We start from the raw sequence: 14,827 nt of genomic DNA on the forward strand, positions 1-14,827 counted from the left end.
GATCCCTCGAGCTGCCTTGTCACTTGCACCGGCATCCCATTCGCTTGATTTTATCAACACACCATCTTCATTATCCGTTTCATGCTTTGCTTAACATTCATGTGTACAGCTAGGATCACCCTTGACTCCGTCTAACTCTCCTTGATCGTCCGGCACCAAGCACCCGCTTAGCCCCGATCACACACCGTTAACTGTCAAGTTGCATCTGTCACCTACACATATTGAAACAAGCAAACACATTTCTCCACAGTCTAAAACATCTCTAGGTTAGTACAAAATTAAAAACTTCAACTCAGAGCATATCCTGCAGAAAATGTGAACACCGGATGTTTCGGTGTGTTTTGCTCCTGAACACCGGACCATCCAGTGAGTATAACACTATCTGTTCCAGAAAAACTTTGCTCTCTGCAAAAAAAGATCAACTGAAAGCTTTCGGTGATCTTATGCCCATCATCGGATAATCCGGTGTGTGCAAATCCACCGAACCACCCTCCTGCAACCTCTCTGTAATAAAAAGTCCAATGCATTTTCCGGTGTTCACAATTACCACAACAGACTATTCGACGTACATAATCAAACTTAGTGACAAAAATCTCATCTCTGCAAAAAATACTTCGACGCTCTCAAAGTCCATCACCGAACCATCCGGTGTTTGCTTTTATTTCTGTTTTAACACTGAAAATGTTCCGGTAATACCCTCCAATATAGCCACCATATTCATCAGACATTCCGGTGCATTGATGTCCAATTTCGTCCGAAAAATTACTCTCTACAAGAAATAATCTGACGAGTACATATTGCTCACACCGGAACTTTCAGTAAACATCGAAACATCCGATGTTCACACTAGAACTTTCGATGTGTATAATTTTTCTACGTATAGAAAAATTTGTTAGTTCCAAACACCGCCAACTCGAGTTAGACAAGAACAAGAACAAATATCCACAAACATAAGCTAACCAAATTCCAGATACATCAACCATTATCAATGCCTCATCACATACAAACCAAGACACTTATCTACTTCGTTTCTCAATATCTATTAAGTTTACACCGACCAAAGCACAAATTTGATGTCAAACTACTAGACTAATAGCATGAACATTGAATATTTTTGTTCATCTCTATGCGTTGCCTAAATATATCTGTAGGCACCCTCCAGCTGGCATATAGCCTCCTACGCTGCCATATGACGATTTCTTTCCAGCTTTTTGTTCTTGCAATCATGGTACTGAAGTCTGACAATCTATACCACTGCACATATCAAAGCCAGCTCTTCACACCAGTTACACTTCTTAATCTGCAGAACACAAACAGAGAAGCGATGAACATATTAAAGATCAGTGGAAGTTTTCACTGCTCGAGGAAAAGAGAAGCAACTGCTTAAATTTGTTGTTAACAAACCTGAATCATCATGCAGCGTTGTTACCAGGATCTGGATTACGCCCTTGCTGCCTATCACCATTATTTTCATCTGCACCGTTATCTTCAGATTCTGAACGCTGCCCATCGTTGGAAGGCCGCTGAGCCAAACGCTGATTTCTCCTAGCTCTCCACCTCAAGTACTCTACAAGCAGCGAGTTCGTACTAATAGCAATCCCAAACCCTGTGAACGAGGAGAGTAGGACCGCAAGGACTGGAATCACTCTCAACTGCAAGTGATCAGAACATAATAATCAGTGTGGCACACACATTATGCGCATCAAATGTGATCAGTGAGAAGAGTTTCATACCACGTTGTAGAAGATATGAGCAAACAGGATCACAATAGCAAACTGAAATGAAGCATAGGCCCATAGATAGCTTTTTGACACTGTAGGAACAAAAAAGAAGATGGACTTTAATGGTGGCAAGAAAAAAAAAAGGTCACCAAATAACAAAGAAAAACCTAAGCAAACAGGTAGTAGAATTTAGTTTTTTGAAGAAAAAAATTGCAATCACAAAACTATTTTTTTTCTGCAGACACTGAAATCAAGTATATTTCTACTGATTCTTTTGCACTGGGGTTACAGATCAGGTTGGGCAATAGTGAACTACCACACAGTAGATCTCCAGCCTCTTACTAAACACCGAAAGGACTTTTACTTTTCTCAACAAAATAGCTATTTTTATGATACTCAGTATTTCTCATAACAGCATGAACGGAAAAGATGAGAGTACAATTAATTACCCATAGTGGATGCTATCATGGAAGAAATGAGGCCCAACACGCATGAGAAAGGCAATGAAATTGCCAGTGCACTTGACTGCAAATCAGTAACCTGTTCCAATGAAAGTCGATGTTACAAAACCGAAACCAAAATAGAAGCGTGGTAGAACACTCAAATGCACCGGTAACAAAAGAAGCAAGGGAACACAAACCAGAAGTTGTTCCAAGAAACAGAAGTACGCAAGCATGCTAACCATCACCAGAATTGGAATGTCCTGCCAAAATCTGTTAAAACTTAAATTCAGATTACGCTGAACATGCAACACCATCACGGAACAAATAAAAACAGACACTCCTATCTCCGTATCGTGGTAGCAATTATACGTCATAGGCCCATTATTGTGCCATGATAGAATCGATCTGTTCTCTATTTCTCTCAAGTATCTTTACCTGTACTGTTGAGCTGCTCTCTGCTGAGCAGCATTTGCTATTCGTCTGTTCGCAGTTTGAGTTGGTATTCTCAGTAAAGTCACAGGCAGATTCTGAACTTCTTGTTTGCAGACATCACATATCTTGTTTCCCTTGATGCTAAACCATTTGACAGCACAATCTTGGTGTGCAAGGGCAAGTTCTCCTTTGCAGCTGCACTCCATTTTAAGTGTTTCCCCTCCTTCATTGAGTTCAATAAAACAAATTCTGCAGACTGCCTCTTCTTCAGGAATATCTTCGCCTCCATCTTCAGGAACTGCCAGGAACTCAAAGATGCACTTCAATGAGCACATGGCGCATTGTGAAACAAGATTAGATCTATGAAAAAAATCAGAGTAGAGACTTGTAAGAGTATATACCATCGATTGTTTCTTCAATGCCATCACTCGATATGGTCGCGTCAACTGGAACAGGTCGTGGGGTTGTTGAGATCACACGCATGACACCTAATGAATCCGCCCTCCTGAAACTTCTGTTTTTGCGGTTTCCTGGTACTGAAAGTGAACGTCTAATCTTTGCCTCAGCTTCTTGATTCTGCTAGTAGCGTAAAGCATATTTTCAGGGGGGGGGGGGGGGGGGGACATCTTAATACACTGTATAAAAGTCTATTCAGCATTTCCATGTAAAAGAATGTTATCTAGCATTTATATGGATACAGCTTTGCTAAAAAAATGTGCATACTTACAGCCGTAATTGGCACGTTATCTATCTGACTTCCCGGAGATGAAGACTTGTCGGTAGCTCCTACGGGTGTGACTGGAAGAGAATGGGGCCGTTTTGCCGATAAAGAGTTAATAACCTTTCTAAAAGAAAACGATCTTGCTGTCGTTGGGTTATCCTGCTGCCCTTCAGATGATGTCCCAGGATTTAGAAGGATCACCCGATCACCTTCCTGGGCTGAACTCCTTGCCCTGAAACTGTGCTGAGGTATGATGTTCTTGATAGATGATTTTGTTCTCGTTGAATTAGGTCTTGGTGGCAAACCAGCTCTCGTCGAACTGGGGCTGGAGGATATATTAATTCTTGTTGAAGTAGGAATATTGTTATCCAAGGTTCTAGCTGGTATTTGCAAAGAAAGGTTTGGCCTCCGCGAATTATGCCCAGGTGCAGTTTGGGCATTGCCATCCTGGTCCGGTGCCTACACAATCAAGCAAACGATGTTAAATAAGTTGGATCAAGCTTGCCAAAACGAATGAACTGAAAAGAAGAGGAAGACACCATTCTTTCCATGATAAAGGAAGCACCATATAATGATTCATGAGTCGTTAGTCATTACACCTCGTGAAGCTCATGAGACTCATCTCAACTATGAACGCATGGAATGACAACATCAGGCTTCTCCTTCTGACACAGCTGCATGAGCCCCTTCACACTTCCATGGAGTCTAAATTTACACGTTGACAAAGGAACAGACTTCCTTCAGATGCCTAACCGAAACACAATCCTGATCTCTACTGGCTTTCTTAAATCTTAATACCTATTTTCCGACTGCTGCAGAACCACAGATTGATCATACCATTTTCAATGCTGGTTTGCTCATACCATTTCCATTTCCAATATTGAATCTGGTCTTCCATTCGTCAGATATTGGATTCAGCTAATTATGCAAGCAATTTTAGAATCACGCATGTGACAACATAATCACAGAATTACTCTCTTTTTTTGCTAGGAAATCACAAAATTACTTGGATATATAGCAATGTAGGATGTGTCAAATAAATTATACGGAGTTGGTTACAAATAAGATTTAAAGTTGTATTAGCGGTACATGCTGGAGTTAGAGTGGAACTCCAGGTGGAATTCTAGTATGACTCCTGTAACCAGGCCTCATCATAAATATGAGAGAAGAGCCGCTGTTGTAACAACGATGGCATAGCGACAAGTTCGCAGGGGTGACAACGGTTCTACCGGAATCCAGGGAAGCGACCGGTATTGCAAGTTAGGGAGGAGCGCCCATAATCATGCTCCAGAGATATAGGCTTCGACTGAACCTCGTTAACAAACATTGTGTCTCTGGTGTCGTCAGTGATCGCGTGCATCGTCTCGGTAGATCGACTCGTTGCTTCCGCTGATGGCTAATTTCCTAATAGGTGGTATTAAAATCCAATGTCGGTAAATCCAGAGCATCTCCAGGGTCGCACAGTTGCGGGTGAACCTGAAACGTCTCCGGGGTCACATGGGTTGTGTGATGGGAGAGATTGTTGGGACCCGATGTGTGATGAGGGAGATTATTGGATTTAGTCCCACATCAGAAATTGGTGACGAGTGAGCATGACATAAAAGGTGGAGGGTCCCTCACCTATCAGGCTAGTCTTTTGGGTTGAATTAGTTTAGGACCTTGGTCGTAGCTCCGGTTGAGCCTATGTGTATAGCGGGCACATTGAGACCTGGGCTAGGGGCGTCGGCTCGTAGGTATAGCGAGCTGAGCTAAGCTGCTGCATACTCTAACAAGTGATATCAAAGTCATGGTTTGATTGGATTTAGAGACGGTGGATGGAAGATCACATGAAGGCGTGAGGATTATGCATCTACAAGGTGTTCAACGCACGGACGATGCAAGACGGACACGGCGCAAGGTGGAGCATAGTGGCGGCCGGTGCGAAAAGGCGGTGCGCATACGGTCGTGGCGGGTCGATGTGAGAGTCAGCGGTGGATAGGATTGCTAACTGGATGGCGTCGTTATGGGCGACGCAGATGTTGTCGAGGAGTCACAGATGTGGGGCGCGAAGTGTGAGTGCATGCTTCAGTCGAGTTGGCATGTGGGAGCCAGGATCGGGCTGGTGTCGACTCGTGGGGATCTAACAGCATAGGCCAAGGTGGGTCGTGTTGGTGCTTCAGTTGCGCGACGAGCGGAGCAGCCGTGTGGCAATTGGAGTCCGTGGCATGTTGGTGGTTCGGCTGTGGTGCTGGCTGCTTCAGTCCAACTTCGACTCAGAGGCGGCAGATAGCCAGGGCGGCTGAGGCGTCAATGCGCATCATGGGGCATCCAGGTAGGCCATGGGGTGCCGAGATGGCCCAGACGACGGTGGCCCAAGAGGCGCGTCCGACAACATGCCTGAGGGGCACCTAGGTGAGCGACTGGCTAACCCAAGTGGTGACCCAACGAGGCTAGGGGTGCAACGGCCCCTCTCGTGAGCGCAGCCTGGGTCTGCGCAACGCTATAAAGCGGGAGTAGCAGGCTATGTGCGTGGGGCCGGCCTAAGCAGGCGGAGGGCAGACACGGACAGCCTGGTAGTTCGGTCCAGGTGGGCTAACGGTGACTGAGTCAGCCCAAGCAGGGCTGGCTTGGTCAGTGGTGCGCGGCCCAGGCGGTCCGCAAGGCCTAGTGGCCGTGTGGGGGGCTCTTCGGCCACGTGCGAGCGACACTATGCAGACCAGGGTTGTGCAGATTAGGTGGCCCATGTGGTAGGAGCAAGCGAGCTTGGGCCTGAGAGGCCGATCTACTGGTGTGCGGGAGGAGATGGCCAGGTGGCCTGCGGGCGGTCGGGCTTTGAGGTGTTCGCGTGGAGGTCGGCCCAAGCATGGGATTGGTCTTACGCGGGAGGCAGGCTTAGGCTGATTTGCGGGCCATTTCACTAAGAGACAGTGTGGCCTGTTGGCTGTAGGTTCAGTCGACGCAAGAGGCACTGTTGGAGCAAGCTGGTTGGCATCCAACTCGGCCAGGTGTCAGGAGGGCCAGCAAAGCAGCAGGGAGGTGGACCGTGTGGACGACCCAGGTGGACATGGACACGACCGGTGGAGGCCAAGTCAGGGTGGAGACGGCAGGTGGAGGCCAGGTGGGCTGCCGAAGCATGTGTGGTGACCTAGAGTTGGTAGCGCACGAGAGCTCAACAAGGCAGTTCAGAGGTGGCACACAGGGAAATTCAACGACGACAGGTGGGTTCAGTGACAGACCCGGGCAGACAATTCGCAGCGAGGGTGAATAGTTTGGTATTCGGCGAGGCAAGATCGAAGTTTCGGTCAAGCGTCGGAGGGATTGGCGTCCAGGTGACAAGGTGTGTCCCGCAAACGTGCACGAGAAGCGTGGGTGTTGGAGCGCGACAGGAGGTCACAGAGACGCTAATGAATGTTGCAACAGGCAAAGGAGGAGAGGCAGTCGGCCGACTGGCTAGACCTCAAGCCGGTGTTGCGGTGCTCGGTGATGAGCAAAGGGTGTCGGCGGTGTTTGGTCATGATGCACATGGCGACTGATAAGAGTTCGACAGTGGTGGCCGGACAATTTGCTGGCACATGACGGACAGTCCAAGGAAGGTTGATGGACATTCACTTGGAGGGTGAACATACCATGGTGCAGGACGGACAGAATAGTCATACCGTTACCGTGGGTGTTAGAGATGAAGAGGCTAGCAATAACAACATAGTAGTGTGAGGGCTAGTGATGGTTGTTCTCTGTGGTGTGGAAAACACGTGGTGCGGGCTTAGATGCAGGTTTGCATTTGAGAGGGCTTGCGTGCTTCCAAATCTGCAAGGGCGCGGATCGCTTCAAGTAGCACATGCGGGTTTCTAAAGTGTGGATCGAAGGGCGTGAAGATGCATCAAGAGCTAAATTGGAAGTAAGTAGAGATTACGGAGATCTTTACTTGCAACTGGAGTAATCTGATTGGTTTGGGACTGCAGGAGGCTATGATGTGAAACGTCATAGAATCGTAACCTAACAGTCGGGTGAAGGAGCAATGCTAATGTGGTAATTTCTTATGTGACTCGGAAAGCAACAGTGAAATTCTCAGTATCAAGAATGCAGTCAATCAAGAGCATTGATATCGGATTCAGTTAGCTTTTTCCATGTGACACCCAATAGGGAGCAATTGTCTTCATGAAGTCTGGTGATTCTGTTTTTATCTACTTATGTGACGATGTGGGCTACCGTTCTATTGGAGTAGGTGCTATCAAAATCAAGATCTATAATAGAGTTGTGTGTTTCAGGGAGTCAGTCATATGTCAAGGCTAAAGACGAATATGATTTCGCTCAAAGAAATTGTGCTGATAAAAGAGAAGGGGCTCAGTTGAAGGTAGAGTCATGGAGTCTGAAGTTGTAGGTAAAGCAGTGTCTCTGGAAGGTTGTGAGTCTGAGTAAAACTCATCGGGTAGCTCTCGTTGAGCGGCAAAGACGACATCTCAAGTTGTACATGGAGGTTCGTGCATATCGGCTTCAAGGTGGCAGATTATTCGTCAAGGCGGAGTTTGTTGGATATGTGTTGAATAATTGTACGGAGTTAGTTATATATATGACTTGAAGTTGTATTAGCGACACATGATGTAGTTAGAGTATGATTTCAGGTAGAATCATAGTAGGACTCCTGTAACCAAGCCCCCTCATAAATATGAGATGAGGGTCACTATTATAAATACGACGATATAGCAACAGGTTCGCAGGGGATGGCAACGGGAACCCGGGAAGCGGTCAATGTTGCTAGTTAGTGAGGAGCGCCCGTAGTCATACCCAGGTGTAGGCTTCAGCTGAAGCTCGTTAACAAATATCATGTCTTCAGTGTCGTTTGTAATCATGTGCAACGTATCTGTAGATCAATCTGTTGCCTAATTTACTAACAAGCAATAATAATTCAATACAGCAGTTTCATCAGAAAGGGTGAGCAAAGCAGGAACTGGAAGCTAGTTCAATTGTAGTTCACACGCGAGCCAAGTTAGGCGAACAAGAGAATTAATCACAACTGAGGGAAACTGCCCGATGAAGTAAAAGCAGGAAAGATTCGATCTTCCGGTCCTAATCAAGTTTGTCAAAAAGAAAAATGAAAGAGAAACGCAAAGAGCTCCCACAAAGATTCAACTAACTCCACCACAATTCGCCCACAAAGCTCGCATCTTTGGAGTTCGAGCAGCAGAATAGGTTGATAGTTTGATCCAAACCCGCAATAAGAACCAGATAGTAATCAGTACCGCGCAATCCCCGCACGGAAAGCAAGAAATTAGCAGAGCATCACCGAAACTATATTAGAAATGGGAAAATCCCAGGGGGAGGGGGAGAAGGCACGGCGAGGAAATCTCACCGCCCGTTCGCCGGACTCCGGAGCCGGCCCCTCGGGGCTCTCCATGTAGGATTCGATGACTTCGAGGGAGAGCCGCCAGAATCCAATGAGAGAGAGAGAGAGAGAGAGAGAGAGAGAGAGAGAGAGCTCGCGCGCAAGTGGCCGTGGGCTGGTGGTGTTCTTGTTCGGGAGCACCGGAGACAGAGGTCCGGGCAGGTGAAGGGTCACTTTGGCCAGTGCATCTCTTGCACTTTACCCCTCACTTTTACTTCTTATCACAGTGCGCTCTGTAAATCCCACTTCTGGATGTGCACAAATGATTGGATACACACTTGCATGAAAAGCTCTACCATGCCCTTAGAAAAACACATAATACTATTACTCGAAATATGCACATATTTCTTGTTATTATTTTATAGTCTATACAAAACTATAGGATCCAGTAACAAACTTGTTTGGTAGAATTCTATCTCCAAAATCTATATAGGATTTGAAGTTTTTTGAATGAAATAAACTAGTTTAAATATATATTTTTAATTCAAAATAAAAACAAGATGTAAAAAAAACCCTTCGATCTGTCTATAGCTTCAAATCTAAGAATTTCTAAACCTAAGATGAATAACTTTAAGAATTCTGAAACTCTGGCAAACAGGTCCAGTGATCAAGCAGAGACTACTGATAATTTTATTTTTAACAGGGGGGCTCCTGATAATCGGCAAAGCGTGCTGAGCTGCCCCTTGCAAGCTCAGTTTTATCGTAAACTAGTCCATCGATTTAAGCCACTGGACCGGAACGAAAGGCGTCTGAAAGCCTTGAATTTTTTGTTCACTGAAAACAACGCCTGCACCTTCCTCGGCGGAGGAGAAAATATGCCGCGAGTGGGAGGTGCGCAGGCGAAAAGGGACTCCTCTTCCACGGGACGTGACCACGGCCACCGGCGAGCGAGATGCTGCGGCAAGTGGAAGCTAGCCCTTCGCTTTATACCTGCACCGGCGCTGTGGACGAGAGAGCCGGGGAGGCTGATTTTCTCGGTGGACCGTGGCCAACCACCGAGCGAGCGGCGTGCGAGGCTCGTGTCAGGTTAGGTCCGGCACGCACGGGGCAGCGTGCATCCCGTGCAGGGCAGGCAGGAAAGTCAGGAGCCGAGCGCAGCAGGGTTCAGAAATGGCGGCGGTTCCTCTCCTCTCCTAGTGCGCGACGGCTGGACTACAGGAGCAGCGAGAAATGCCCGTAAGGTCGCTTCCAGAACCGACGAGTTTCACCATTTTCAACCATATTTCATTCATTTCTCCCCTTCTCGATTCTCTTTTTCGTTCTCATTATTTTTATTTTTTTTATTTTTAATAATTTTTTTTAAAGGAATCGTAAAAGGAAAATAGAGAAAATTTTATCCTAAAGAAAATAATTTTAATAATCTTTTTATGACAAAAATTATTAAAAAAATCATTAGAGCGCGAACGAAAATTCTTTTGATGAAAGGGTTTTCGTCAAAAAAAATTCGTTGGCCATGGTCTAAAAAGTGGAAGACGATGTGCGAGGAGGTTTCCGCTTGCCAGTTTGCGGCAAGTGAGGTGACAGGTCCACTTCTTCGCACACTATATATTCCGCGGCTGATGGCCCCGTGCACGAATACATGGCACGAAAACGCCGCACACGCAAGGCGCTCGTAATGGCACGCAAAAGCATGCCTTTAAACAACGAGACCGACATATATCGTGCGACGATCGGCTGACAGATTGAGCTCGCTCGGCGGCTCGTGGTCTGTGGAAAACTGGGAATGGAATGGGATCTGATGCTGGAGCTTGTGGCCATCTGGCCTCAATCGATCGTATCGCCATGTGGAGCTCGCCTGACCGGTACAGCTCTGCCAGCTCGCAGAATCAAGCCTATTTCCTGAATAAACAATGAAAATTTTAGATACGTATCACTGGTTTTGAAAACTTATTCTGTCATTGCTATTAGTTGATGCGGTTGGATCAAAAAATTTGTTCGGTTTATTCGGTTCGATCTAACTAGTGGTGTGAGCTAACAAGTTTTAAAATCAGTGTTATTATCCTAAATATTCTAAATAATGATAAATGCTGAAACTGTAATTGATAGTGACATAAACATAAAATTCTCATAAACAATGGATTAGTTAGCAGTGTGTTATTATTACGCGGAAACCTCTTGGCAGGGAGCCCTTCCTGACCAGGTCTGTCGGAGAATGCTTTGCAACACCTTTTGTCGTCTCACTAATTAAAATCATTTTCACTTTGAAACAAAGCTCTGTATAGTAATCAACACGTCTCTGTGATGCACCGAAAACTCGCCACTTCCGATCGATGGTTACGTGCTGCTTCCTAGTGTTGGAAAGCATATGTTTCATTTGGAGGATGATATGAAGTCGTAACGTGCGGAGTGCGATAAGATGAGATAACCTTTCCCCTTTGTCCTTGACACTGAAAGCCACTGCACTGTGTTGCTACAGTATTTTTCTTTAGATAAGAATTTGTTTAGCAGAGATTTAGATTAGAAATTTATAGAGTTAGAATTGTTAGTACATCGAGTATTTTAAGATGAACCATTTTGTCTTTATTTAATTTAAATTTAAAAATATATACTTAAATTATTTTATCTTAACCTACTAACTTAAACTCTAATGTAGAGCTGAGAGCTAAATTCCTATTAAACAAGTTCTAAAGCGTGCCACGATATAGAGAGAGACACACACCTCGCGTGCTCCTTTTATTCGTTATCACAAATCAAATTATTCCTCGCCAAGCAACACGTACGTCCAAATCATGGCGAGCAGTGAGGAAGCGCGCGATACTTTTTTCGATCTACCTTGCGGGCTTTAATTTATTGCAGAGCTCGATCGATTGACCATGCACGTACGGCTTTTGTGAGCAACAGGCGCTTGATTAGTTAATTTGGATGCACATGATCACTATAGGTGGTAAGGAAACATGCACGGGCCTACATATGCAGTTCATACTTTGGATCGAGTTGATCATGACGCTTGACGCACACCTACACGCATGATGGATGGATGGATGCCTCGCAGTTCATACTAAATATGACTAAATGGGCCGTTTGTGCTGGTCCGGTACGGGTCCAATTCGGCACGGTTCAGTTACGGTACGGCTCAAACGGCTCATCTACAGTAACGGGTCGTACCGTGCCGGCTCGCGTGCCTTCCCCTCGGCCCACGGCACGGTCCGTCGGTGATCGTGTCGTGCCGGATCGGCCCGGGCACGATTTCGGCCCAACAGCTCGGTCGGCTCGACGGGCCGGAATAGATAAAAAATAAAAAAAATAAAAAATATATAGAAAATAGATAAAAATATAAAAAATAGATAAAAATAGCTAAAAATTAAAAATATATATAAAAAATAGAAAATACGTGCTGGGCCGGACCGTGCCGGTCCGGGCTGGGCCGTGCCGTGCCGGCCCGTCGTGCCGCACGCTCGGCCTAGGTACGGCCCGTGGTCTCGTGCCGTGCCGGCCCGGCCTGTCGGTGATCGGGCCGTACCGTGCCTACAGTGCCGTGTCTCGGGCCGGCCCAATAGACACGGCTAATTTGGACGTCTTTAGTTCATACTTTGGATCGAGTTGAGAGAATATCTTCTTCAGCCACGTGGCCACTTGCTTGTTACCCAAATCTGGCTTCATATATTTCAGATCAAGCTAGCCATTCTGCGCGGTTATTTTCTGTACTCTCCACGTATGTCATATGTGACCAGAAGATATAGATCACTTCCGATACATCAGCATAACATGCATGAGCTAGTGTGGCGGGCGTTTCTTCGTCGGTGCAACACCCGTAATCAAGTGCATGGCATGCTGTTGGACGTACGCTTCTGAATGACGAAAGATTCGATGATTTCGGCGTGAAGAGATATATTTCCAGCAGTGTGTGTGCATTTTTTTAATAATAGAATAAATATTATCTCATCCTCTACATCACATGATGGTAGGTGTGTGTACGGTGAGGATATCTGGATAATAACCCATGGCTTCCTTGCTAGAGTTGTACTTATCCGCCCATCTCTCTGAAGATGCCAGTTTGTAATCAGCGGTTGCTAGTTGCCACAGGATGCCAGACCAAACGTAACAGATCAGGTCCCAGGCTGATGAAGCCATCCTGAGATGCATTCATACGCCGCCGAGGACGGATGAAGAAGACGACGATGGCGACGACGAAGATGTGGCTCCGCATTGCCAAGGCCCTATCCTACTTCCCCGGTCCACCGCCAAGGCAACTCCTGCGGCCGCTCCCCCGCAGTAAGCCTGGAGTTTTTTTTTTTATATATATTTTTTAATATTAATATTTAAATAAATAGACTTCTGATAAAAAGGTTTACACAAATAAGCATCTAGTGCTCATGTCAAGCCCCCCGTGCTCCGTCCTCTTAGAAAGCGGTTAGCCTAGTTTTATTATAAAAATAACAAAAAATTTAAAAATTATCTAAGATAAAAATAATAAAAATCTTAAAAAATATTAAAGTGAAAATAAAATAAATACATGTATGTGAAATGAAAAAATCACACCGAATATTATATAAAATATGTATATGAAATGAGTACATAGAATTTGAATATTACTAATAGTATGTTCGTAAATCAATCTTATATATTTAGATGTGTCTATTTTCTATGTACTCCATGTATCTAATGACGTACTTGTTAGAATGCCGTCAGAGATATATTAAGATGTGCAAACTAGCTGACATAGCAAAGTATTTTAGCAAGCAAGTATTCACGATATTTATACAACTCAGCAGTACGATGAGCAAATTAAGATACGTTCATCATTATTACATATCCCAATTAATTATTATATTGCACTTCTAAGACACATTTATATTTCCGTATACTCGTTTTTATACTAGATATTCCCTTGTGATGAAGAGCTGCTGAACAAACCTATCATGGACTTTTTTAGGCTGTATCTACTATTTGCTGATGGCTGCCTACCTAGATATAATTGGAGATGTAGAGGTGGTTATTTGAGACCTTCACGACGTTGTGAAGGAGGTGGTGGTTTGAGCCATCGTGAAAGAGCTGGTCATTCGACAATAATCATAAAAGGATGTGCTTCTACCATTTTCGTCACAACCGAATGGGTTGGTTTCGATGATGATAATTCGTTCTTACTCCTCAGAGAACTTCACGCCGTTACGAATTATCTGACGACAGTGCAGATGACTAGATCCTAATTTTGATTATTTTCCGTATATACCAGTACCACGTAGACCAAAATCCACAGAATACGATTAACATTGGCTAGAACTAGAGATAAGCCACAGATAGCTTCAAGGGTCATTTCGTTCATAATATTTATGCTACTAAATGGTATACTTGTTGAATTCAAGGTGGTTATATCATTTTTAATACATTATCTAAGTTGTGTATGTATTTTAAATGTAGCCTACATACTATTAGTAATGTTTAAATTTTACGTACTCATCTCATATACACATTCTATCTAACATTTAGTGTGATTTTTTTTATTTCACTTATAGGCATTTATTATATCTTCATTTTAATGTTTTTTGAGATTTTTGCTACTTTTATATTAGATCATTTATATGATTTTTATTATTTTCATAGTAAAACTAGGCTAACCATCTTTTGAGAGGATGGTAAGGACACTAACCGTTATCTCAGAAAGCGGTAAGCGGGCGCTGTGGGGTAAGAAGTATCATTGCCACCATAGCATTGCTAACCGCTCTCTAAATAGGTTACAGGACGGTATGTGTCTATTTATATAAATCTTTTCATCAAAGGTCTATTTATTTAAATATTAATGTTAAAAAATATAAAAGTAAAAAAAAAACTCGTAAGCCTGCGCCGCGTGGGCCGCCCGCGCGAAATCCCCGGATTGTTCGAAGTCGCAGCTCCCGCGCACCCCCAGCCGCCAGGCCTTCGACCCACTAGTATGCTCCGAGGGGCCTAGAGGAATCTGGGCTCAGGCCACCTCCATCATCTTCCCACCCATGGGCTGAACTCCCGAACCAACATCAAGCAGCAGCAGTAGCGCAGCTTACAGGACGCCTAAACCAGATGGGCCAACACGACGGCCCGTTCATAGCCAGAAGCCACCGGAAGTCCGGACTTTAGAACCGGCCACCGCAGCCGTGACTGAGGGATGAATCATGGCGTGGGTCCTGAACAGCCAGCACCGCGATCTTTTGGGACGAAAACCGAGAGCAACAGAGCC

The 14,827-nt window shown here is 44.9% G+C and overlaps 1 protein-coding gene across 2 annotated transcripts; it reads right to left on the minus strand.

Moving 5' to 3' along the window:
* Window positions 1–956: 956 nt before the first annotated feature.
* On the minus strand, window positions 957–8,826 carry LOC133883178 (uncharacterized). Of its 2 annotated transcripts, none has more exons than XM_062322409.1 (9): window positions 8,644–8,826; window positions 3,324–3,776; window positions 2,998–3,175; window positions 2,600–2,894; window positions 2,362–2,434; window positions 2,171–2,261; window positions 1,734–1,813; window positions 1,405–1,652; window positions 957–1,300 (listed from the first exon to the last, which is right to left on the minus strand). In XM_062322409.1, exons 1-8 carry the CDS (start codon window positions 8,686–8,688, stop codon window positions 1,413–1,415), a joined length of 1,455 nt encoding a protein of 484 aa, XP_062178393.1. In that variant the 5' UTR covers window positions 8,689–8,826; the 3' UTR covers window positions 957–1,300; window positions 1,405–1,412. The 2 variants fall into 2 exon arrangements, with proteins under 2 accessions (XP_062178393.1, XP_062178395.1); XM_062322411.1 differs by having other exon boundaries at window positions 2,998–3,172; window positions 8,644–8,824.
* Between the last annotated feature and the right edge of the window lie 6,001 nt (window positions 8,827–14,827).

This window comes from Phragmites australis, chromosome 10, assembly GCF_958298935.1.
Source record: "Phragmites australis chromosome 10, lpPhrAust1.1, whole genome shotgun sequence".
Lineage (NCBI taxonomy): Eukaryota > Viridiplantae > Streptophyta > Magnoliopsida > Poales > Poaceae > Phragmites > Phragmites australis.